At 45.0% G+C, this 23,668-nt stretch overlaps 11 protein-coding genes across 11 annotated transcripts; 6 read left to right on the top strand and 5 right to left on the bottom strand.

Annotated features, from left to right (window-relative positions):
- Positions 1 to 37: 37 nt before the first annotated feature.
- V1516DRAFT_689613 (cleft lip and palate transmembrane protein 1-domain-containing protein) lies at positions 38 to 2,383 on the top strand. Its single transcript, XM_066923813.1, has 3 exons — positions 38 to 298; positions 351 to 1,058; positions 1,111 to 2,383. Exons 1-3 carry the CDS (start codon positions 187 to 189, stop codon positions 2,268 to 2,270), a joined length of 1,980 nt encoding a protein of 659 aa, XP_066778963.1. The 5' UTR covers positions 38 to 186; the 3' UTR covers positions 2,271 to 2,383.
- On the bottom strand, positions 2,333 to 4,105 carry V1516DRAFT_186860 (FAD/NAD(P)-binding domain-protein). Its single transcript, XM_066918708.1, has one exon. The coding sequence runs from the start codon at positions 4,016 to 4,018 to the stop codon at positions 2,396 to 2,398; it is 1,623 nt and encodes a 540-aa protein (XP_066778964.1). The 5' UTR covers positions 4,019 to 4,105; the 3' UTR covers positions 2,333 to 2,395.
- Positions 4,106 to 4,697: 592 nt separating this feature from the next.
- Positions 4,698 to 5,574, top strand: V1516DRAFT_186853 (uncharacterized protein). The gene has a single exon (XM_066918707.1). The coding sequence runs from the start codon at positions 5,053 to 5,055 to the stop codon at positions 5,497 to 5,499; it is 447 nt and encodes a 148-aa protein (XP_066778965.1). The 5' UTR covers positions 4,698 to 5,052; the 3' UTR covers positions 5,500 to 5,574.
- On the bottom strand, positions 5,520 to 9,847 carry V1516DRAFT_670990 (amino acid permease-domain-containing protein). The gene is made up of 3 exons (XM_066921481.1): positions 9,480 to 9,847; positions 9,326 to 9,419; positions 5,520 to 9,274 (listed from the first exon to the last, which is right to left on the bottom strand). The coding sequence occupies exons 1-3, from the start codon at positions 9,621 to 9,623 to the stop codon at positions 5,649 to 5,651; spliced, it is 3,864 nt and encodes a 1,287-aa protein (XP_066778966.1). The 5' UTR covers positions 9,624 to 9,847; the 3' UTR covers positions 5,520 to 5,648.
- A 1,001-nt stretch (positions 9,848 to 10,848) lies between these two features.
- Positions 10,849 to 13,831, top strand: V1516DRAFT_670991 (transmembrane amino acid transporter protein-domain-containing protein). Its single transcript, XM_066921482.1, has 2 exons — positions 10,849 to 12,520; positions 12,573 to 13,831. Exons 1-2 carry the CDS (start codon positions 11,059 to 11,061, stop codon positions 13,577 to 13,579), a joined length of 2,469 nt encoding a protein of 822 aa, XP_066778967.1. The 5' UTR covers positions 10,849 to 11,058; the 3' UTR covers positions 13,580 to 13,831.
- V1516DRAFT_670994 (ribosomal protein S5 domain 2-type protein) lies at positions 13,775 to 15,065 on the bottom strand. The gene has a single exon (XM_066921483.1). It carries the CDS (start codon positions 14,924 to 14,926, stop codon positions 13,859 to 13,861), a length of 1,068 nt encoding a protein of 355 aa, XP_066778968.1. The 5' UTR covers positions 14,927 to 15,065; the 3' UTR covers positions 13,775 to 13,858.
- A 276-nt stretch (positions 15,066 to 15,341) lies between these two features.
- Positions 15,342 to 17,761, top strand: V1516DRAFT_621477 (phosphoribosylglycinamide synthetase; the record flags this gene model as incomplete). Its single annotated transcript, XM_066919525.1, has 2 exons — positions 15,342 to 15,615; positions 15,669 to 17,761. The coding sequence occupies 2 exons, from the start codon at positions 15,342 to 15,344 to the stop codon at positions 17,759 to 17,761; spliced, it is 2,367 nt and encodes a 788-aa protein (XP_066778969.1).
- On the top strand, positions 17,680 to 19,455 carry V1516DRAFT_187470 (Metallo-dependent phosphatase-like protein). Its single transcript, XM_066918711.1, has 2 exons — positions 17,680 to 18,092; positions 18,142 to 19,455. Exons 1-2 carry the CDS (start codon positions 17,937 to 17,939, stop codon positions 19,249 to 19,251), a joined length of 1,266 nt encoding a protein of 421 aa, XP_066778970.1. The 5' UTR covers positions 17,680 to 17,936; the 3' UTR covers positions 19,252 to 19,455.
- Positions 19,210 to 20,467, bottom strand: V1516DRAFT_670997 (putative methyltransferase-domain-containing protein). Its single transcript, XM_066921484.1, has one exon. It carries the CDS (start codon positions 20,407 to 20,409, stop codon positions 19,276 to 19,278), a length of 1,134 nt encoding a protein of 377 aa, XP_066778971.1. The 5' UTR covers positions 20,410 to 20,467; the 3' UTR covers positions 19,210 to 19,275.
- Positions 20,468 to 20,624: 157 nt separating this feature from the next.
- V1516DRAFT_684134 (tRNA synthetases class I (M)-domain-containing protein) lies at positions 20,625 to 22,360 on the top strand (the record flags this gene model as incomplete). The annotated part of the gene is made up of 3 exons (XM_066923546.1): positions 20,625 to 20,733; positions 20,780 to 20,895; positions 20,942 to 22,360. The coding sequence occupies 3 exons, from the start codon at positions 20,625 to 20,627 to the stop codon at positions 22,358 to 22,360; spliced, it is 1,644 nt and encodes a 547-aa protein (XP_066778972.1).
- Positions 22,361 to 22,437: 77 nt separating this feature from the next.
- On the bottom strand, positions 22,438 to 23,616 carry V1516DRAFT_684135 (nucleophile aminohydrolase; the record flags this gene model as incomplete). Its single annotated transcript, XM_066923547.1, has 6 exons — positions 22,438 to 22,917; positions 22,988 to 23,147; positions 23,194 to 23,297; positions 23,350 to 23,436; positions 23,502 to 23,561; positions 23,614 to 23,616. The coding sequence occupies 6 exons, from the start codon at positions 23,614 to 23,616 to the stop codon at positions 22,438 to 22,440; spliced, it is 894 nt and encodes a 297-aa protein (XP_066778973.1).
- Between the last annotated feature and the right edge of the window lie 52 nt (positions 23,617 to 23,668).

Consider the following 23,668-nt stretch of genomic DNA (forward strand, 5'->3'; position numbering starts at 1 on the left):
TGGTTGAGCTCGCGATTTGGGCGACTTTCTTCGAGATCTTTCAGAACGACTTGTTTATCTTTTGGCCCCACTTTGGGTGAGAAAACAAAAGTTTTTTCAAGATTCTTTGGGATTTTCTTGAGTTTTACCGATATTTGCCAGCAGTTTTTAACATATTAAAAACAATTACCAATTCCAGTCGCCATTATGCCTCCTCGTGCTCTTCCCGGCAGAGGCCAGGTGCAGGAAGCCCAGGAGCCAAGCAGAATGGGGTGGATTAAGTCAATGGTTTTGATGATGTGTTTTCAGTATTTCGTTGGTAAGGATAATATTATATATTTACAACTATTACTAATACTAATGGCATTTAGGCCAAGTAATGCAGAAAGTGTCTTCCAGATTTAAAGAGGGTGATACGTCTGCCGCAGGAGAAGAGGTAGCAACAACGACAGGGCTAGAAGTCACCACTACAACTGCTGTGGCCGCTGTCGCAACCGAAGAGCCAATTATGCGTCCATATGTTCCTATTGATATCCAGCCCTTATGGCCTCAAGGAACCGAATACGACTTCAAGTTCTACATCACTGACAATCCTTATTTCGATGATTTCGATAAGGTCGAGCCATTCATCGAGGAGGACGGGCTCGTGTTCGGCGATTTTAAAACCAAGATTAGTAAACAGGGTAAAATTCCCACCACACGGGATATGAGAAACAACGGTTCTGTTTACGGACATATGTATGCCTCTCTTCCTTCAGCCGAGTTCCGTCCTCAATCGCCCTTGTACGATACTGATAAAGCCTTTTCGGTGCACTTTCGGATTACCCATTATCTTCCCCGACGACAAGAATCCAAGGCACGACATCTTCTTGGATCCGAAAAATCTGAGACAGCAGATTCTAGTCTTGTAACCGAACCGACTGAGCAGATCATTGTCTCAAAATGGCCCCCAAACATCACGATTGGAATAGTGGATTCTGGAAACTTGACGTATGTCAAACAGCCACCCACTATACGCCAATGGATCATGCTCGAAGCTACTGATCGTCGTGATGAGACAGAACAGAAGGGATGGTATTGTAAGTTTCGTCATTTTCCGCTAACGAATGTCTGTAGCTAACAAAACCACAGACCCAATCATATTTTATAGCCAGTTCTGGCAGCTAGCTTCCGAGATGGTTGAACTGAATTCGACAGTTATGGAACTTCCAATTTCGCTCGATTTATCGCCCATGAAATTTTGGAAGTTTTCCATTTTCACTACACTTGATGCGGGATTCAAAGAACAAGCGGCCAAGAAAGGTGGTAACGGTGGAGAAATTGACGAACTGAAACGGATTTTGTTCGATACAAACATCTATTTACTTGCTACGACATTTGGAGTATCTATTTTGCATTCTTTATTTGAATTTTTAGCATTCAAAAACGACATCTCTCACTGGCGCAAGAAAAAGGATAATGTCGGAATTTCTGTGCGCACGATTATCGCAAATGTGGTCATGCAAGCAATTATTTTCCTATATCTGTTTGACAATAATGAAAATACTTCGTGGATGATTCTATTTAGCCAGGGTAGTTCGATTCTGGTTGAAGCGTGGAAAATCACGAAAGCCGTTGATATTAAGATTGGTCGTATTGCCTACACTGATTATAAGGACAATCCTCTGCGCGCCATGATCCCGTACAAAATTACCGTAACTAGCAAGCATGAGCTATCTGAGATTGAGAAGAAGACGGAAGAATATGACAAGATCGCCTTCAAATACATGTATATACTCGCGGTGCCATTGCTGCTAGCTTATGCCGTTTGGTCGGTTATTTACCAGACTCATAAATCATGGTACTCGTTTGTCATTCGTACACTTGTCGGCTCCGTCTACGCATACGGCTTCTTGATGTTGGTTCCAAGTATTTACATCAACTATCGTCTGAAATCCGTCGCGCATATGCCGCGCAAGGCGATGGTGTACAAGTTTTTGAACACGTTCATCGACGACTTGTTCGCGTTTGTCGTGAAGATGCCTCTTTTGCATCGGATCGCGACGTTGCGAGATGACGTTATTTTCTTTATCTACTTGTATCAGACTTGGATTTATCGCGTCGATCCTACACGTGCGAACGAGTTTGGCCAAGTAAACGGAGAAATGAAGAAAGAGGATGCGGAAGAAGATAAAGCAGAGAAAATTGAGAAGCCGCTTTTGGAGCAAGAACAGGACCTTGGCACGGCATCTTCTGCAGAGCCGGTTCAAGCAACAGCTTCTAAGAGAACAGTCACGCTGTCTGAGGAATGATAATGACTAATTCGATAGTATTCAAGTAATTATAATATATTCACGACTAACTAAACCAGCAAAATAAGATAGTAAATGAAAGACAGGGACAAAAAGTAAAAAGAAATATAAGCCATGACTTTACTCTAAGCTTTGATGAATCCAGGGAGGCTCTGATCGTGAACATCATTTAGGATCTGGGAGTACAGAGGGATTCCCTTTACGAAATTCAAGCTCTCAATGGGTTTACCAGGGATGTTGGCGCCCATATACCAGGATTTTGCGAGCGGAAACAAAGTATCTTTGATAGACTCATTAATGTCTTTAGTCCAGTCCAACTCTGCGCTTGATTCTGCGTCAAGCGAACGAATGTTGTTTTCGCGCATGGTCCGGATGGTCTCGACGATGAAGTCAGACTGGATTTGCGTACATGTTGGCCCATTGGAAAACGCAGTAGGCGCCTGGGGGCCATAAGTGTAGAACATATTGGGAAATCCAGCGACGGAGAGCCCAAGATAAGTCGAAGTTCCCGCTGCCCATTTATCGGCAATTGTGATACCATTCTTACCAGTGATGCTCAGCAATTTCCAGGAACCGGTGACGGCATCAAAGCCTGTCGCGAGAATCAGCAAGTCAACCTCATGCAGTTTGCCATCAGCCGTGACGATTCCCTCAGGCACGATTTTTTCGATCGGCGTCTTATTGACATTTACAAGATGCACGTTGGGCTTGTTAAACTGCTCAAAGTAGTTCTGCTCGAGCGAAGGACGCTTGGTACCGAAGGGATGCGGGGCAACTTTCGGTGCGAGCAATTCAGCCACTTCTGGATCGTTCACACGCGCAGCAGACCGTTTCTGCCAGTAGTTGTACACCTCATCGTTCGCTGCCTTGTTGGAAAGAATATCGCGGTATGAAGCAATCCAAAAATGGAATCCACCACGCTCATACATTGCATCAAACTGCTTTTCGCGCTCCTCGGGGGTATCTTCAAATAAGTCACGCTCAAAAGAGGTCCAAGGAAATCCTCCAAACGATTTATATCTGAACTTATAAATCTCAGGATACTCAGGTCGTTCGGCATCCTGCTGCTCTGGGGTGAGCTTTTTCTGTTGCATAGGCAGACAGAGATTTGGCGTGCGCTGGAAGACCGTGAGTTCGTCAGACACTTGACCGGACTCTTGAATGATTTGCACCCCGGTCGAGCCTGTGCCAATGACGGCAACCTTTTTGCCTTTAAGAATGTCCATGCCCTTGGACACATCATCTGCGGGCCAATCCGTCGAGTGGACTACAGTTCCCTTGAACGACTCGAAGCCAGGCCAGTCAGGAATAAACTTCTTAGCAGCAAAACCAATGCAAGGCAAGAAGAATTGTGAATCAATCTGCTCGCCTGATGCGAGAGTAGTCGTCCAGGTCTGAGTATTATCCGACCAAGAGGCACCCGTTACGGCGGTGTTGTAAGAGACATCTTTGGAGATTTCGAGCTTTCTGTCGACAAACTCGAAGTACTCCTGGATCTCGGGCCAGCAGGGGTAGCGCTCAGACCAGTTCCACTCGTTGTAAATCTCAGGGATCGCAAACTCGTAGATGGGCACCGGCGAGTCGACGCGCGCGCCGGGATATCGGCTGAAGCGCCAGGTACCGCCCAAGGAAGGTGCACGATCGTAGACATGGACCGAGAAGCCCAGCTTGCGAAGCTGATAAGTCAAATATACGCCGGAAAAACCTGCGCCGATGATGACGACGTCGTAGTATTTAGAGGGAGCCATGACGGACAGAGGCAAACAGAATAAGCAGGACAAGGAGAAAAAGTAGTACGATTGAGATTATCAAGGAGAGCAGAAGCACAGAATGAGCATGTAGATGTTAGCTAGAAAACCGAGGCAGAGCTGTGGTTTAAATACACGGTGACACGGGGGAAAGGAACAGATGGGGGAAAGGACATCATGTGGTTTTTAGTCGGATAGACAGCCTTGAACAGTGGAGGACAGAGGAATATGTAGACATGCTCGTGTAGAGGTTCTTGGATGTATTCAAGGAGGGGAAGATGAGTAGCAGATGAGGGGGTCCTCCAGGAACTGAACGCGAGAAGCAACATGAGCCCAGCATAAGATCGCACTATGCACCAGATCTACATTCTTTAGAACATATGCGTTCCCATAAAATCACTTGTAAATAATCCCCCATCAAAATTCCAATTTACCACAGTTCTCTCGACTCCTGCAGTCTCTGTTCTGCGCAACCTCTCGTCGCAATCACAGCTCTTGGAACTTCTCCAGACCACCAACAACCAAGATTTACCCCACGACCACCGCGCCCCGCATCGGTTAAGACGGGATAGCGCCGCACGCCATCACTAAAAGGCGGGGCAACACGGCGAGCATCTCGAAGGTGGATGAATGGTAGAGCTAAACAAAGCCAGAACTAGAAACAGAGGCACCAACGGCACCTGAGCTAGAATTAAACAGTCATGTTAATATTTGCAAGCAGACATGATGTAATGCTATAAAACCAGTATTAATAGATCTTTACGTTTCGTCACTCCGACCGATCGCACCCAGCACAAACCGATTCGCACCCTCATAATTACAGTTTCAGCCCCTTGTCGGTGTCATAGGTCGTCCAAAATTTCCTGTTCTTCTCATTCACGAATGCCCCTCCCCCTCTTGGATTTCCGTGTTCATTGCTACTCCGCCTTGATCTTCTTAGTCGATTGACATTTGACATTCTGACCTTCCAATCTCCTCAGTTTAACCAGCTCCTTTCATCCGTCTTCTCGGCAGTCTACGTGCAACCTCTTCCGATGCTTGTGCCACAGCTGGACCAGTCCAGGCTAGCAGACATGTACGCGTTTCTCACCGCGCATCTGGTCACCGTATTGGACAAGAACTCCTCGACTGCGAACGTGATCCTGTCGTCGGCCATCCTGCTCACGGTCTTTTATCTCTCATACCTGTTTCTCAGTAATGCGACGCGCTTCGTGTATTCGCTGGTCTCGCTCCTGTTCAAACTGGCCTTCGTCGCTGCGGTCCTTTTTTTCCTGATCCCGCTATTCTTTGATCGCAAGAACTCGTTGGACTCCTCCCAGTCCCAATCGGCTTCCCTGCCGACTCCTCCTCAGCTGCGGCCGTTGTCACCGTCTTCCCCATCGACTTTGTCCTCGGCTACTTCTCCTTCCTCCCTTCCACTAGCGGCCGGACGCCTTGCGGGGTCCGCCCTGGCGTCTGTGCTGTCTTTCATCTACCGATAGCAGTAATTCCCTGTTACTATGCTACATTCACTTGTTCATGACACGCTTGCATTATAATTCTCCTCCTACTTCTAATCTCCTGCAATATAAACTATTCCACCACCAAATAGAAAGACAACTCCTCTCAAAAATGCCCCTTCAACCCCAGTTTACAGCGCCATCGTAACCGTAACATTCTGGCTGTGCACTAACAACGTCGGCGGAAGCCCGCGACACCACACATCCAACTCATCCAAATATGCAATGCTCTCCTCCTCACTCTTGTACGTCTGCGGCATCGGCGCCGGTAACGTGGCCAGCAGCACCGCTGCGTCCTCCGACTGTACGCGCATCAAGTCGTTCAGAATCAAGTGTTGCGCTCGTGCGGGTAGATCATTGAACGACAAAAACCGCTCGTCATGATACGGTTCGCGAGAACGAGCTCCGGCCGCTGCCGAACGCGATCGCGTGCGCGAAAGAGTCAGACCCATACTACCATTACTCTTAGTACGAGCCAACGGATGCCTAATAACTCCTGCTGCCTCTACTGTTTCAGATGACCCTGACGAAGAGGCCACTGATGCCCCTGACGATCCAACAACCGTACTTCCACTTGACCCACGCTGATGCTGGTGCTGGCCCTGTTGCTGCTGTTGTATGCTTGCAAATCGGATCGTCTCTTGTCGATCTTCCTCTCCGTCCAAAACTTCCGAATGCGGAACTGTTTCTCCACTGAAATGAGGCGTGGTTCTACGTGTTCGTGCAGCATAACTTCCTGCCAACGAGGATTGGTGTGCAAGCTTAGGTCGAACTCCTGCAAGCGCGCTACCATTCACATTTATCAGCGAAACACCCGATCCCTCGGACAATAGACTACTATTTCTCGTAGCTGTAGCCAGCAGTGGTGCATCTCGCTCGACATCGACCGCCTCGCCGCTAGTATTCTTGTACAGAGTTGATCCGCTCGATCCGCTCGACGAACTATTTTGTCGGATCTTCTTGATCGATGGTGAAACTGTGACTTCCCGACCTTTCCCTCTTCTTCGTGCCTCCGCGGGAGAATACCGACTGTTGTTTCCAGTAGCCTGCACACCTGTGCCTTCTCCGGTCATAATATCGTCAAGTACAAGTACTCCATCATCTTCATCAGATGGAGAATCCTCATCAGAATCCTCATCATCTATAGCATAATCAATTTCTTCGTCCGCAAGTCGGGACGTCTGCATAGTAAACGCCATACCCATCTTCTGCGCATCCGTGAAAGTTTGGCGACGTTTTCGCATATACTCCTTCAACTTTGGTGCATCTGCAGCACTAGTCAATCCTGGCGCGCCAACCACGCCACCCATCTGCGCAAGACTGCTCATCGAAGGTGCTCTCGACCACGACTCTCGGATCGCAGAAGGTAATACAGCGACTTCGCCGTTCAAGTAACTCATGGGGATCGGAGCACCTTCTTCAATCAAATCGGCTCGTTCGAGTAACTTTCGAGCTTCCCGAAGCTCAATCCACCAAGGCTCTCGACTTAATGCTTGCGTAACCCGTCCTGTGCTATCTGGCCGTCCATGCAATATCGTTTCATAGGCAGGAACTTCACCGCCAGATAGACAAAATACGCAAACTTCAGCCTCGATGCGCAAATTTTCTAACAAAGTCTGAACTCGTCCCTGTTCTTCCTCGACATCTTCCAGGTACTCGACAAACACTAACACACGTGTCTGGTAAAACTTCTTCCATGAAGGCACCGTATGAAGAATTGCACCAAGCTGTAAAATTAACGTATAAGTGCCGAAATTAGTAGAAAGAACAGACGATTCTCCGTTTGGTTCCAAAAGGTGCGCAGACATTTGAATTGGCCACAAATCAATGTACTTCTTAGTCGGGCTACCTTCCTTGTCCCAGCTGTACGGCAATTCCAGCCCATTAAATCCACGTGCTAACGCGACATTTACTTCCATTGCTAACAGATCCTCAATAACATTCAAATATTGCGTAACAGTCATTGAGGGTCCACTTTGGACATTATCGGTGGGTAAAGAATCTAAAGTGACCTTTGATTTGTAGGACTGCTGAATGGGCGCTAGTCGGGCTTCCTCTGGTTTCGTACTATTCATCGGAGTCAGAGCGGTGCCGGCCGCCTTTCTCTGACGATATGACTCGACATCGTAAAATCCGAGAACCGCAATATTAGGTTTCATTCCTCCCAGACCGGCTTGCATGACAATATTCCGCGCTCCCCAAACAAAATCAGGATCCGCCGCCATTTGCACAAACGCTTTCACTCTACTGACATCTCGTAGTTTAATCCATGCAGATTGGAGCTTTTTCATCTCAGTAAGTCCTTCTTGAAAATCATTCATGACAACAACATGGCCCAGGATATATAACGCGCCTTTCTTGAGCGAATTACAGAATTGAATTAGATTCCAGGAAGTTCGAGGATCATGCACAAATAAAAGAACCTGAGGTCGCCAAAATTTTACATGATCCTGGCGAAGTCGAAGCAAATATTTCCGGACTTGGTGATAAATCAAAGACTGTGCAACATCTCCCCATGATTTCGGTGGTGTAACATAATGGATAATGATGAAAAGTCCAATCAAAACTGCTATAATGATGGATGCATAAATTCCATCTACCACAAACATGGTTGCAACGCAAAAAATTCCTCCAAAAAGTGCGGTTAAAGAGTTGAAATAATGAAACGAAGGACGAAAATTTGGCGCAGATGATACCCGCAGTAAAAAGCAAGCTACATTCGTAACAATAAATGTCATCAAAAATGCCATCGTAACAAAACTAGCAATTTGATTGATTGGTAACAGAATAGTGATCTGACATAAAACATATGTTATAATCACTGCATAGATAGGCTCATCTCCAAGTTTAGTGCCTTGCTTAAAAATTCGCAATTGCGGCAAGATATCGTCTCGCGCAATAGCTTGAAGTACCTTTGCTGCTCCAAGAATACCAACAATGGATGAAAAAAGTGCTGTCGACATTTCTCCCAAAAGAATAACATACTTAGAGATGTTGACGGTCTGCAAAACCTGTACATCAGTGTAAAGAAGCTGTCGAGGAATCGAAGCACCCATAGCCAAAATAACAATTGCATAGAAACAGAAAGTCATAAGTAAACCGTACAGAGTTCCCTTGGGAATGCTCTTGCTAGGACTCTTTAAGTCGCCTGACATACTCGCACCGGCAAAAATACCCGCAGTAGCTGGGAAAAAAATACCAAAAATATCCTGGAAATTCTCACGACCTGTGATTTCTGAGCCTGCGGCACCAGCGGTGAACATTGGCAAGGTGTTGTTTTTCAGCGTTGAAAGCGATAATCCAGAATATACGACATCAAATTCGGGAATATAATGCTCCTTGACAAAGAAAGCAGATAACGGAACGGATAATGTAGACAGAACCAAGACAACAAAGAGTACGTATCCAGCTTTCGTGAAGGCAGACGAGCCTAACATACATGCTCCGGTACAAAGTAATAAAAGAGCAGTCGCATAGACAAATTCGAACCATCGACCTTCCGGAAGGAGTTTGGAAGTAATTCCAAATTCGTTACCGAAATTGGATAAAATCGGTTCGACAAAGCCGACAACGTTTAGACCAGCATTGAGGACTTGACCAATGTAAAAAACAATACCGATGCTACCACCGAATTCAGGGCCCAAAGAGCGAGCAATCATATAATAAGCACCACCTCCTCGAACAGTTCCGTTAGTTGATATAGCAGAGATGGAAAGCACTGTAAGTAGATCAATGGCATATGACATCAGAAGGATAGCTGCGGTTAGTTAGAATATGTCAAGTATATGTACAAAGCAAGAACACTTACCAATCATGACAACCACGCCGACCTGACCGAGGATGAATCCAAAGCGAAGGAACATCAGAATAGATAAAACATTCAATGTTGTCGGAACAAATACCTGGGTGGATTAGTCGCGTGTCCATATTAACAGGAATCAGACGAAAATCAAAACACATACTCCAGAAAAAGTTCCCATTTTTCCTGCCTGCGGGTCTGCTACTGCCTGCTTGTCATCGTACTGCTGGTCATCTTGAGCTTGAGCTTCAGACGCTCGACCGGACGAGTAGCGCGTTTGCAAACGAGCCCAGACCGACGGAGACATGGAAACTCGTTGGCAGTACTAATAGAGGAATATGAATATAACTGACGGCGATCTAGAGAAATCAAAAGGATATTCTCTATCCTATCCGAATCTGCCGGTCGTGAACAAGTCAACTCACAAAAAAGTCCGCTGTCAACAACAAGAAATGGGCAGTGATGTCGAATTGTTTTTTTCCTCTGCCTGGAGTGGCAGATCCAAGGGAACTGCTCTGCACAGGCCGGCCGGGGCCAGTGCTCGGAACTTCCGACTTCTTGTGGGCAGATAGTACGGTATACTACAACAAAAATATATTACATTGATTGGTTGCTTAATACCCATAATAGTGATCTTATCGTAGCCCTTAATCTGGGGGCTCCATATTTCAGGCCGCTCTCCGGGCCGGATACAATATGTAGTAGACTCAATCCCACGTGTAGTTAGTCGAAAGAGCATTGAGTAAAATACGTGTCCTATATTGTGTTCGTGAGTTCCATTATTTAACTATTTCGAAATTACGATATCAATAGATCATTATTCTTTAGTACTCTGCTTCAAATCTCCGAGCGAGATGTGTAAGAAATCAAGTCAGCTGCCAACATGAATGTCGACGCTGCACGATAGCAAGCAATTCTCTCTGACAAGCCTACATTTCTGTGGAATTTCCTATTCTAATCTGGCTTTACGTTTCAAACCGTATATCTAATTATATCTATTGCATCCATCCTTTATTCCCAAAACAGCGATAACCTGCAGTCGTTTCGATGTCGAGTACCTATATACGGTTTCCAATTACTGCCTGCTCTTTATCAGATCCATCCGTACAGTTGTATGCGCTTCACCACGCTAAAGTACACCACCGTTCGAGCGGGTCGGGCGGCTAGTTCACGTGATATATCACATGATTTTATGATTTGTCATGATTACGTAATTCATAGTTGGATAAAGGATAAGTATTTAGTTGTTTGATTTAGCTAGCAAATATCTATTTGAATGGCTCATAGACGATGAAAAACTTAACTATGATTTATTGTGCTCTCGGACAATAAAAGTTTGGACGTCAAATCAGCGCTGTACAAGAGCCCACGTGTACTAATCTCCTCATCACTGCTCGTTCATTCCCTAAATCCATCACCCCTTTACATTTGATCCATAGAACTCAAAATCTGCATCAACCGTCCCGCCACTGAAGCTTCTCTAGTGGAAGTGGTACTACTATCATCGCAAGAAAGCTTTGTTATCTTATACTGAATTCTACATTTCCTATTCTGGCATCTAATTTCTAATCAACTTTAACACTAATTGCTCATTACATCTAATTCATTCACTTCTGTTGATCGAGCTTCATTCGACCCTTTTCTTTTTGAGTCCCATCCCCAGCTCCTGAATTTCTGCCGACTTTTTTCAATCTTCCTTTCCCTCGCACCACCGGAGTCAGTCCTAGGCTTATACCGCATTCATGGTCACATCTTCTTCTAATTTCGATTCCTCCAGATCATCTAGATCGAGATCGCGATCGCGGTCTGCATCTCCTGGTCCTGCTTCTTTTCCTGCCGCTCGTCTGTCTGGTTCCTCGGACGTACCAGTACAAGGTCCTAATACAACCGTTACCTCGTCGTCTCTACCTCGGAGCTCGGTGGGCTCACATCAGTTCGGCTCGGTTCCGTTCTCATCTACCGCAGTAGCCTATTCTAATAGTGCATCGGATGCAGATGTTCCAAATAGTGGCCCAAATGTTGCACATATTCCTTCGGCTGCGGACTCAAACGTTGCTGCCGCTATCTTAGACTCGTCGCCCAGTCTCTATCATGTCTCCTCCCAGCAGCCCCTCTCATCTTCTCCTTCGAATCGCGCCGGTCTTGACAATTACGATCCTGATTTTGTTCGCACAATTGGTCGTCACCTTGTTTCTCCAAAACCGTCGTCGCCTGCGTCGTTCTCGCATTCTTCTACCAATGACAGATCCCACAAGCGCGCCAGTTCAATCACCAGCAGCGCAGCGAGCTTTTCTTCCAGCTTTAAGCCAAGATCGGTTGTCGATCCATCTGAGGATTCTGCTCCTCCTTCTGATGATCTAGATTCAAATCTTTACTCTCTGACTCTTCAGGGTGGAGACATTACTCGCCAGGTATATAACTGGCAGCGAGAGCACGTGCAGCCTGGCGTCGGACGTGGTCGATCACGCTCGGTATCTGACATCCCTCGACCAGAGCCTATAGATGACACATTGAATATTCATAGCATAAACGTTCCGGGAGGTTTTCGTAGAAACTTCATTTTAGCAAAGACGGCGACCCAGACTCAGACAAATTATGGAGGTACCGGAAACGGTGCTCAGGTGGGAGAAAATAGTACTAATGTAAATGGTTATATTGTTGCTAGTCATGAGGGCGAGGCACAGCAACTTGACCGTCCACGACCATTTCTTACTCGCAATTTCCTTGAGTTTCTCAGTGTTTATGGCCATTTTGCAGGTGAAGAGCTTGAGGATGAAGATGAAGGCGAAGAGTTTTCGGAGTATGGTGAAACATCAACTATTCGAAGCTATGCTACTACTGCGGATGAAGGTTTGCACCGTCGTTTGCGTCGACAGCTTAGTAGAATTTCTTCAGATTCAGAATACACAGCGGACAATTCCTCGTTGCATTCTGTAGATGAGGAGTCTGGATTACTGCATGGCCAAAAGCTCCCTGGATCTGGTAAGCCACATGGACAAATTGTGCAAGATACTAGTGCAACAAAAGCGGTACTATTGCTTCTCAAGGGATTTGTCGGAACCGGTGTTTTGTTTCTTCCAAAGGCATATTATAACGGAGGCATGCTCTTTGCATCTGCTATCTTGTTTTTTGTTGCGGTTTTAACTTACTACTGTTTTGTGCTGTTGATTGATGCGCGTATGACAGTACAGGCCAGCTTCGGGGGTATGTTCGGGTTTATTTTATGGCCAATCGTGGTCAAAGTTAACCTTTCTAGATATGGGCGGAATTTTGTACGGACCTAAAGTACGAATGCTGATTTTGACATCGATTGTTTTATCGCAGATTGGATTTGCTGCTGCGTATACGGTTTTTACATCCGAGAATGTGCAAGCATTCATCATGGCAGTAACGGATTGTCGAGTTTTAGTGCCTGTTCGATATATCATTTTCCTGCAGCTGATAGTGTTTGTCCCGATGTCTATGATTCGTAATATTTCAAAGCTTTCCGTATCAGCACTAATAGCCGATTTTTTCATTCTCCTTGGGTTAGCATATATTTATTTCTGGGATGGGAAGGTATTAATTGAGCATGGCGTATCCGATATTGCTGCATTCAATAGCAAAGACTGGACTTTGTTTATTGGAACCGCGATTTTCACGTTTGAAGGTATTGGATTAGTTATTCCTATTCATGAGTCAATGCACAAGCCACAGCAGTTTTACTCTGCAATTGGATTAGTGATGATTATTATTACATTGGTATATATCACTATGGGAATTCTGTCGTATGCTGCATATGGATCTAATGTCGAGACTGTTGTGATTTTGAACATGCCGCAAGATAACAAGTTAGTGAATTCAGTTCAGTTTATTTATGCTGTTGCGATTTTGTTATCGACGCCACTACAGATTTTCCCGGCAATCCGTATTATGGAGAATGCCTGGTTTCCAAAGTCGGGCAAATTTGACATGCGAGCGAAGTGGACGAAGAATTTTTTCCGAATGTGTGTTGTGCTTGTTACACTGTTTGTTGCATGGGGAGGTGCAGATGATTTGGACAAGTTTGTGGCTTTGATAGGTTCATTTGCTTGTATTCCATTGACTTATATATATCCGCCTTTATTGCACTATAGGGCTTGCGCACGTTCTACGTTTCAAAAGAGTTTGGATGTTATTATTTGTGTGTTTGGTCTTGGATCGATGATTTATACTACTCTTACTACGATAGAAAGTTGGGCAACAAGTTCTTCAGAGAATGATTTCTTCCGTTATTGCGCATAGATTTTGTTTCGCCTATTTCTATTCTGTTTGATTTGTGTGCCTGTTGTTTGTTGTAAGTTAAAGGGAGGGGGTTTGGATTTACAATCTGACTAGATTATTTTGTTTGATTTTGGCATTTGAGTGAAGAGAGGGTTAGTAGATGTTTTACTGTAGCATTTAATGGAAGTGGGTTGAACTGAATCAATCAGAACGAAAAAAATGTGATGAAAACAAGATGCTTTTTAAATCTATTAATTTACATAATTAGAGGTCTTGAGATACCAAAACTAGTTGTAGAGGTTAATTTTCAATGCACTCGGCACCATTAAAAGCGGGCGAAAGAACTTTATAACTGCACTGGACGCCTTGAGCATTTAATTTCGAGATGATTGAGGAAGCGATATGATCGTAGTTGTGAGTGGCCAAGGCAAGAATAGTCGGGCCAGCACCAGAAAGACAGATTCCTAGTAAACCAGGATCTGTAGACGGCGTGACGGAGGCAAGAACATCAGTCAAGCCAGGAATTAATTTAGTACGATAAGGTTGATGAACACGGTCTTGCATAGCTTGATAGATGAGATCCGCGTTGGGCGGTGACCTGGAGAGACCGATTGTCAAAACGACGACACGTTGGAGATTGAACACAAGATCCTTGATATTATACATGGAAGGCAAAACGCCGCGAGAGCTCGCAGTAGAGAGCTCAAAAGCTGGGATGATTGCAATAGCTTTGATTTCTGGGGCCCAGTCGATTTTGATGTGAGTTCCAATACCGAACGGTGGTTTTGGAGGCATTAGGCCGGTGTCAAGACCACCTGCAGGTTCGGGAAGAACTTCGGCCAGCGGGATTTCTTTCCGTTCCATGTCTTCTGGATTGAGCTCACATAGAAACGAGCCAACAAGGCCACCCATCATAGCAGCAGTGACATTGTCAGGATGTCGTTCGATCATGAGAGAGTAGTCCATCATCCGATCTTTGGACAATCCGAGCTGGCCGACAGCATTGCCGAGCATGACACCTGCAACGACAGCAGCACCCGAGGAGCCCAAACCGCGTCCTAGGGGGATTTGATTATTGATATGGACCGTCGTAGTAGCTGGAAATGTCCTGATATCATGGCATCTTAACACGTATAAAGCGGTTCTAGTGATCAGGTTGGCATCTGCTTCAAGAGGAAGATCTGCTGCTCCCTCTCCTTCGCAAGTAATAAGACAATTCTGAGGCGCAGTGTCATAACCAGCATTGATTTCGACAGTTAGTTCGAGATAAACGGACAGCGCAAGACCGACGACATCAAAACCGGGACCAAGATTGGCTGATGAGCATGGTACTTTGATAATGAATTTGCGAGGAGGGGAATTTGCCATTGCAATAATCGGATTGAATATGTAATTCCCTTCGATTAAACAGAACCAGCGCAAATAATCAGAATCACAATCAGAAATATTCTTTATTTTCCAGTTTTGACCGGCTTTCGGCTAAAAATTGAACTTTTTTATTGGCAAATTGTCGCTGGTGTAGGCGAAAAAAATAGCGACCAGGTCGAATCAGGACTTTGTTTCGGGTTAGCAACGTTCTGACCTGGAAAGTCAAGAGCGGACCCACTGGGAGAAGACAGATATATTTCAATGGAAGATTTTGGCCAAGGCCAAAAAATCCTGCGGGAAGAAATGGGTGAGCAGTAGTAACGCAAAAACTTTCCACGAATCTAACTAACGTCGTTCGAGAATCCGCACATTGTCCATACGAATTTCAGATAGTTCTGACTGTGTTAATTTTGATATGACTGGACATCTTCGCATTTTGCTCGTGGGCGGCGGCGGACGAGAGCACGCACTTGCCTGGAAACTAGCGCAGTCCCATCTCGTACAGCACATCTGGGTAGCTCCAGGTAACGGAGGCACCCAGAACGGAATTAAGAACGTGGAGAATGTGCCCATTGATGTTGCAGATTTTGCTGCTTTGGTAACTTTCGCACTAGAGAAAGAAGTCAATTTGGTCGTTGTCGGGCCTGAACAGCCTCTGGTCGATGGTATCGAAACCAAGTTCCGAAAACGTGAGTAATTATTGGTTGCTAGTGTTTTAAAATTTTACTCTAAATTGAGCTAGACGGTATCAAATGTTTCGGACCCTCAGAAGCAGCCGCCAGAATGGAAGGTTCAAAAACATTTTCAAAAGATTTCATGGCGAAACACAGCATTCCTACGGCTCAGTATCGTAACTTCAGCTCGTTCACTGATGCAAAGGCCTATATCGAGTCGATCGACCATAATGTCGTGATCAAAGCCTCTGGATTAGCAGCTGGCAAAGGCGTTTTGATTCCTACGTCAAAAGAAGAAGCTTATGATGCTTTGAAGGAGATCATGGAAGATCGAGCATTCGGCGACGCTGGTGATGAGGTCGTCATCGAGGAGTTTCTTGAAGGTGACGAGCTTTCTATTCTCGCCTTGTCTGATGGATATACAGTTGTAGATCTTCCACCTGCTCAGGATCATAAACGCATTTTTGACGGCGACAACGGGCCCAATACTGGAGGCATGGGAACCTATGCACCTGCTCCGGTCGCCACGCCTGCCATCATCGAACAAATCAGAAGTACCATCATCAGACCAACCATTGATGGCATGCGCCATGATGGATTCCCATTTGTCGGTGTATTATTTACTGGGATTATGCTTACTAGTTCCGGTCCAAAGGTCTTGGAGTACAATGTCCGGTTCGGGGACCCAGAAACGCAGTCCGTTCTACCTTTATTAAGCAAGGACACTGATTTGGCCGAGATCTTCATGGCTTGTTGCGATCACCGTTTAGATGCTGTCAAAATCGAGACTACTAGTCAGTTTGGTGTTACCGTTGTTGGCTCCGCCGGTGGTTACCCTGGTCATTATTCCAAAAATGACCCTATCACTATCGATCCGATTGACGATGACTGCACATTTGTCTTTCATGCCGGGACCTCCCGATCTGGTGATAAGCTGGTATCTGCTGGTGGTCGAGTGATCGCAGCATCTGCCGTTGCTGATACGCTAGAAGAAGCTGTCAAGAAAGCATACTGTGGAATAGAGAAGATCCATCTCAAGGACATGCACTACAGGAAAGACATTGCCTATCGGGCTTTTCGGGACCAAACGGTGACAACAGGGGATTATGTTTTCACATATGCGAATTCCGGGGTCTCGATTGATAATGGCGCCGAGCTTGTCGAACAGATAAAGGCTAAAGTGAAATCAACCGCACGATCAGGGGCAGACGCTGAACTAGGAGGATTTGGAGGATTATTCGATCTAAAAGCTGCTGGCTTCAGAGATCCATTGATTGTTGCTGCTACCGATGGGATAGGCACAAAAGTCAAGATTGCACAACAATCTGGCGTCCATAATACTGTTGGCATCGATCTTGTTGCAATGAATGTCAATGATTTGGTTGTTCAAGGCGCAGAACCATTGATGTTTTTAGATTATTTTGCGTGCTCAAAGTTAGATATCAAGCTTACCTCTGATTTTGTTGCGGGGGTGGCTAATGGGTGCATCTTGAGTGGTTGTGCGCTTGTTGGAGGTGAGACCGCAGAAATGCCTGGTATTTATCATAACGATGACTACGATGCAGGTGGCACCGCCATTGGCGCGGTTGAGCGAGGGCAGACTTTGCCGAAAACTGATGATATGAATGTTGGAGATGTTTTACTAGGCTTAGCATCTGCAGGAGTTCATTCAAACGGCTTTTCGCTTGTTCGAAAGATTATTGAGCATGTCGGATTGTCATACACCGATCCTGCTCCTTGGAACGAAAGCAGTACAATTCAATCAGATCTCTTAATCCCAACTAGGATATATGTCAAGTCACTACTTCCCGCAATTCATGAGGGTCTTATTTTAGGTATGGCACATATTACTGGTGGGGGATTAATTGAAAATACACCTCGTATGCTTCCCAGTCATTTATCAGCTCGTTTAGATTGTACTAAGTGGAATGTCCATCCGGTGTTTAAATGGCTGGGGAAGACGGGAAATGTGCCAAAAACTGATATTTTGAAAACGCTTAATTTTGGTATTGGAATGGTAATCGCAGTTAAAAAAGAGAATGTCGACAAGCTGATTTCATTACTTGAGCAGGGTGGTGAAAAAGTTTTTATCATTGGTGCTTTGGAAAAGAGTAAAGGCAAATCTGAATGTTTTGTCGACAATTCAGAGTCTTTATATTAGTTTGTTCTTGCTTATTTTTATTAATTGATATTATTTTTTCGTACGGTTCTAGTTTCAAAATGGTTCAAATGCTTGGGTATGTTGGACGGGCCTCGCGCTGCTGTTTACAAGTCTCTGTTTTGGGACATCGCTGAAGTACTGTCTGCAATATTATCCACTACTAAACACGGTCGAAATGATTGGAGTTGCGAGTATGCGAAGATTGTTCAGGATCATTACGAGAATCGAATTAATCGGAGTAATTTTTTGGACCGTTATCTTATTCTGGGGTGAATTCTGGGTTACCAGTAACGCAATTAGCAATTGCGGGTGGACCACATGGGAACACTGGGTACGAAATTAATAATAGCCAATTGTAAGTTTATTAAAATGATACTTAGAAAGCAGATGCGAGACCTACAAGAATAGTGGTTCTAGCAGATCCACAGATCGTAGACGACAACACCTATCCTGGTCGACCGAGAGCTCTGGAACGTGCAACGGAGATGTACTCGGATATCTATTTGCATCGAGTTTGGACAGGTATTGCAACGTGGCTCCAACCGGACGCAATCATATTTCTCGGTGACCTTTTTGATGGTGGACGCGAATGGAAGGACAATTTTAAATGGGAAGCAGAATATAACCGATTCCGGCGGATTTTTCCAGATCGAAATGTTCCTCTGTATTACGTTGTGGGTAATCATGATATTGGAATTGGAACTGGAGTCTTGTCGGAAACAGTTGATCGCTTTGAAAAGTTTTTTGGCGAAGCAAATGGTGTTTTCGAACTCGGAAATCACTCATTAGTGCTGCTAGACTCGTTGTCGCTGATGAATCGTGAGGACCAGAGCATCAACAACAAATCAAGGAAATTGCTCCAAAATCTTGCTACAGAGAAGCCTGAACTCCCTCGAGTCTTGTTCACCCATATTCCGCTTTTTCGCCCTGGTGATGCTAACTGCGGATCGAAACGAGAAGGCTCAAAAAGCCTACCGCTCACAAAAGGATATCAATATCAGACTGCGCTAGATCAAGATTTGACGTCTGAAATTCTGACTTCGATCTGTCCGGTCGTGATATTTTCCGGTGATGACCATGACGCGTGCGAATATACGCACGAATATTTAAATCCAATTACTAGTACACTAGTTTATACTCAAGAATTTACTGTTAAATCCGTGTCTATGGCAATGGGCGTTTGGTGGCCTGGTTTCGAGTTAATTTCGTTGTGGAACCCTGGTCAGCTCGACTACACGTTTCAAACTAAGCTCTGCGTACTCCCTTCCCAATACACGATTTGGATGATCTACGGAATTTCAGCACTATTGACTATTGTCACTTTGGCAGTTGTATATTTGATAGCCATATCTCGTCGACCGTGGCAAGCAATACCTGACGATTCGTTGATGATAAGATTTTTGAAGACACCAGTGACAAGAGAATTTTTTAATATAGGATTAAGTGCGCTCCTGATCTATTCTATATTGATTTACTACTGCATGATATAAGGCATTGTTCCCAAAAAAATTAGATCACTTGCGTGCAAACACTTCTACTCTTGCTTTGAGCGGGACAGGATCGAGCTCATGCTTCCAAATTAACGACAATCCGTTTTTTTCACGCAGCATATCAAATACCATGTTTTCGCTACCATGCCGTTCTTTGTGAAGAAGGAGCAGTCGCGAAGCTGGGTTCGTCATGACTCGTTCGAGAGCGTCGGTGAAAATATCGAAACTGTCTGGATTGTATGTACAATCGCAGGCGATAACAATATCCCAGGTCCTCTCTACCTGCGCAATTGTTTCCGATGTGTTCTCAGATTTGTCCCAGTCATAGGTGATAAATGAAAGATTTTTCTTCTGGGGGTGGATAGATATATTACGTGTGCATACGTCTTCAGCGGATTCAAGATCTGTTAAGAGGACTGTTGCAGAAGGATATATTTCCGACATTGCGATTCCCACGGTTCCACATCCGCAGCCAATTTCAAGAATCGAAGAATAATGGGGAAACTGCAATTTGAAAAGTTCGAGATTGGACAACGACTGAGACAGATATTGGCAAAGAAAGACGCCAGAGTCCCATAGATGTTTAGCCATGCTGTCGCCAATCTCCTCATAGAGAATTAACGGTTTCATATTCGCTAGCGGGATAAGCCGCTGTGCGTATAAACCATGGTCATCTTCATATATGACTTTGACTGGTGTAAAGGAAAATGCCAGACTAGAAACTGTCAGAAACAAAGCTTTGACAGGAGCTTGTTGAGAATCATAGAATAAAGGCGATTTATCAGAAAAATCTGAGATATTAATGACGACTTTAAACTTTATATGCGAAGCGACTACTTTCTTCATTTGCGATTTTAAAACTGAGATTGTGATTGGCAGCGCTCTCATACCCATAGTCCACTGTGACCTCTCTATGCCCAGCACAGATTCCGACCCGTCCGAACGGATCATGTAAAGTATAGCCCGCACATTTGCCGTACCGTAAAAGTAATTGTCGCCCAGTTCAGTTACTATTGTGACCATCAATTGGAAGATCACATGGTCTTTAGAAGTAGAAGGTGGTGCTGTCGAATGAGACGAGCCGAGTTTGCGTCTTGGGCGGTGCCCAGCTTCTGGCGGAACAATATATGGTACTTTGAGAAACCTAACATGATACATTGTTACTATCGTTCAGAGCAGATTCCAATCCACCTCATCAATTCTTGTTACATTGGAGGGGATGCTAAATTTGGGGAAGACAAGTCAGACAGACATCTTTGCTCCCAGTTCGAACAAATCTCGTGAAATTCTTTGTATTCTAAACTTTTTCATAATTGATGTAAATGGCACAATTGACACGACTGACGAAACTAGGATATAAACAGTAATTTACTATGCGCAGTTTCCATAGAGCGCAGATCAGAATCGAACTGCTGTTTGCACGGAATTACAGTACGAAGAAGCCATTTTACGTGACGACCCCGATATTTTACGTCAATGCTCGTGAGTGTATGACTAGCATCGAAATGACTCAGACGCTGATGAACAGAACCTCATATTGGACACTTGTATTCTATGTGTCTTGCTGATCTCCAGAAGCGGTGGCATTTGTTTTCAGGTCGAGACAGCTTTTTGTTGACCGGCACCGACGAGCATGGGATGAAGGTAAGCGATCTGTCCTGATATACCTCCGACATATCTAAATAGACAGGTGCAACAAAGTGCGGCGAAGGGAAGCAAAGAACCGCAGCAATTTTGCGACGAAATTTCAGAAACATTCCGGCGTCTTGCAAGGGCTGCTAACATATCGGTTGATAGATTCATACGCACAACCGATGACGACCATGTCCGGTCAGTGCAGAAACTGTGGAGAATTTTGCGCGACAATGGTTTCATCTACAAAAGCAAACATGAAGGATGGTACTGTGTGAGCGAGGAGGTGTTCTACGCTGAGTCGGAGACGCAAGCAGTAATTGATCCGATGACGAGGTTACCAAGTCGAATGACTATCGAGACGGGAAAGCCAGTCGACTGGATATCGGAAGAAAACTATTATTTTAAACTCTCTGCCTTCCAGAAACCGCTGCTGAAATTGTACGAGGATAATCCTGTTTTTGTTCACCCGAAAGGAAAGCTAGCCGAAGTACGTGCAGTCGTCGAAAATGGGCTTCAGGACCTGAGCATTTCTCGCCCCACAAGCCGTGTTCCGTGGGGAATTCCGGTTCCAGACGACAACAGTCAAACTGTGTATGTCTGGCTGGATGCTCTGACAAATTATTTAACTGCAGCCGGGTTTGCGGACCCGGATTTCGATTTGGATTTGAGTCGTTGGCCGGCCAGTCTACATATAGTAGGTAAAGACATCATCAGATTCCATTCTATTTACTGGCCAGCTTTTTTACTGGCGGCCAATCTGCCCGTGCCAGAACAAATTCTCGTACATTCGCATTGGCAGATCAATTCCAAAAAGATCTCAAAATCCGACGGCAACGTCGTCGACCCTTATTACATTATGGATCTGCTTGGCGTTGACAGCACTCGGTATTACCTCTTTTCCCAGGACCTTATGGAAAGCGACGGCTCATTCGATACTGAGGCTGCAATCGCTCGTCGAGCATCTGATTTGGTGAATAAATACGGAAATTTGGTAAGTCGCACATGCTCGTTGAAATTTGATCTCGCCGGCGCCGTGCGTCAGGTATCCGAGCTGCCGTCTGCAAGACAAGACAATGCGATCTCAATTCTTGAATTCGAAGACGAACTGCTAGCAAAGCTCAACACACTTGCAACGAACGTAGCAGTTAAAATGGAATCGTACAATATCCCTGGCGCGATAAGCGAAATTTGGGAGGTTCTGCAGATGACGAATAAGTTCGTTGATCTATGCACGCCTTGGTCAAAGCAGCAGCGAGAACGAGGGAATACACCTCTGGTCATTTACACGATGGCAGATGCAGCACGAATTATTTCCATTGTCCTGCAGCCTTTTCTCCCGGATATTTCTTCACGTGCACTCGATATTCTCGACGTCGATCCAAAAAAACGCACCTTGCAATTCGCACAGTGTCAAGCTGACTGGACATTTGGAAAAAATTTTAAGCAGCTACATCTTCTAAATCATCTACCATGATTCGGATTTTAATTGTATATAGACATTGATACAGCAATATTACAGAATAGGATTCCATTGAATAATATAATTACATATCAGTCATCTGTCTCGATTGGCTCTGCTCCGTCTTGTGACTCCGTTGCCGATGGCGCATCAGGCACAACCGTGTCTCCGCTCTGAGTAGGCTCAGACTCTACCTCTTCTGATTCTGTAGCTTCCGTCGTCTCAGTCGCTTCAGTCTCGGCTTGACGAGCGCGTCCGCGTGAGCTGCTGACATCCCCCAATTTCTCTAGCCAAGGTCGAACGTCCTCATTATCGTATAGAGTAAATTTAGTATCTTTCCCCACTATAGCTATGCTAGTATTGACATTTAAGAGCTCTTTATCCTGAGCAAGTGTGTCACGGAGCGCGCGCAAACCATGAAGAATTAGCTCTTCCGCTGTTGCGTCAGGGAAGTCCTCGAACGAGCGCTCGAGATACGTACGAGCCGATTGTGACCGGGCACCAATGGCTGATCCGAAATATTCTAACACAGTGCCACTGGGCAAAAACTCAAATAAATGGGGACCGGTTTCCTGAAATTTGTCAGTTCTACGAACTCTATGGGAGTTATAAGATCACAGAGGAAATATGCGGGAAACTTACATCATGCCCAATCACCAACAGACCGACACCGTAAGGACGTCGTCCGTAGGTCTGCGTGTTTCTCTGTGCCTTTTCCCCAATCTCGTTGACGACTCTCGTTACCGGGATAGCACGATTGTATATCATCCGAGAAGTCATAGCTTGCTGTCGCATGAAATTGCTATCAAAGTTAGTTTGGTTTCACGAGAGATGAGCCGAAAACGAACCTAAGAACGCGGGCGTCGGGCGCCAACCCGGCAAGTGCGATTCCAAGATGATCATCAATGCCGATGATCTTTTTCTGGTACGAACCTAATTCTTCTGCATTTCTCTGAATTTTTTTAGATCAGATCAAATAGGACATAGTACTCTAACAAACACACCTTAAGCGCAACAAGTACAGCATGAGTCTTGCTAACTAGACCGACTGCAGCGCTTCCTTGTTTGATGGCTTCCAGCGCATATTCGACCTAGATGGGCATTAATCAATTATTCTATAAATAGGAAATATAAAATTTGTTTGGAATAGCCTTACCTGAAACAGTCTGCCGGTGGGCGAATAAGTTATGGAATCGTTGTCGTATGAATTGCGAAACTATTGACTATCAACGCCAGCTCCTAGCTAATCAATTTTCCAAGACACTTACCATGATTACAACAACAAATATGAAAATGTAAACAAATTAAGTGATTTTTTCTGAT

Source organism: Lipomyces oligophaga (assembly GCF_038497815.1).
Source record: "Lipomyces oligophaga strain CBS 7107 unplaced genomic scaffold V1516scaffold_2, whole genome shotgun sequence".
Lineage (NCBI taxonomy): Eukaryota > Fungi > Ascomycota > Lipomycetes > Lipomycetales > Lipomycetaceae > Lipomyces > [Lipomyces] oligophaga.

What these genes read in the sequence shown, in the direction of transcription:
- V1516DRAFT_186860 (XM_066918708.1), bottom strand. Translation starts at nt 4,018, where the DNA reads ATGGCTCCCTCTAAATACTACGACGTCGTCATCATCGGCGCAGGTTTT.
- V1516DRAFT_670994 (XM_066921483.1), bottom strand. Translation starts at nt 14,926, where the DNA reads ATGGCAAATTCCCCTCCTCGCAAATTCATTATCAAAGTACCATGCTCA.
- V1516DRAFT_186853 (XM_066918707.1), top strand. Translation starts at nt 5,053, where the DNA reads ATGCTTGTGCCACAGCTGGACCAGTCCAGGCTAGCAGACATGTACGCG.
- V1516DRAFT_670991 (XM_066921482.1), top strand. Translation starts at nt 11,059, where the DNA reads ATGGTCACATCTTCTTCTAATTTCGATTCCTCCAGATCATCTAGATCG. An exon ending in AGTACAGGCCAGCTTCGGGG is followed by an intron (nt 12,521 to 12,572) that starts GTATGTTCGGGT and finishes TAACCTTTCTAG; the next exon opens with ATATGGGCGGAATTTTGTAC.
- V1516DRAFT_670990 (XM_066921481.1), bottom strand. Translation starts at nt 9,623, where the DNA reads ATGTCTCCGTCGGTCTGGGCTCGTTTGCAAACGCGCTACTCGTCCGGT. An exon ending in AAATGGGAACTTTTTCTGGA is followed by an intron (nt 9,420 to 9,479) that starts GTATGTGTTTTG and finishes TAATCCACCCAG; the next exon opens with GTATTTGTTCCGACAACATT. An exon ending in CGGCGTGGTTGTCATGATTG is followed by an intron (nt 9,275 to 9,325) that starts GTAAGTGTTCTT and finishes AACTAACCGCAG; the next exon opens with CTATCCTTCTGATGTCATAT.
- V1516DRAFT_670997 (XM_066921484.1), bottom strand. Translation starts at nt 20,409, where the DNA reads ATGTATCATGTTAGGTTTCTCAAAGTACCATATATTGTTCCGCCAGAA.
- V1516DRAFT_187470 (XM_066918711.1), top strand. Translation starts at nt 17,937, where the DNA reads ATGATTGGAGTTGCGAGTATGCGAAGATTGTTCAGGATCATTACGAGA. An exon ending in GGACCACATGGGAACACTGG is followed by an intron (nt 18,093 to 18,141) that starts GTACGAAATTAA and finishes AATGATACTTAG; the next exon opens with AAAGCAGATGCGAGACCTAC.
- V1516DRAFT_689613 (XM_066923813.1), top strand. Translation starts at nt 187, where the DNA reads ATGCCTCCTCGTGCTCTTCCCGGCAGAGGCCAGGTGCAGGAAGCCCAG. An exon ending in GTGTTTTCAGTATTTCGTTG is followed by an intron (nt 299 to 350) that starts GTAAGGATAATA and finishes AATGGCATTTAG; the next exon opens with GCCAAGTAATGCAGAAAGTG. An exon ending in AGAACAGAAGGGATGGTATT is followed by an intron (nt 1,059 to 1,110) that starts GTAAGTTTCGTC and finishes ACAAAACCACAG; the next exon opens with ACCCAATCATATTTTATAGC.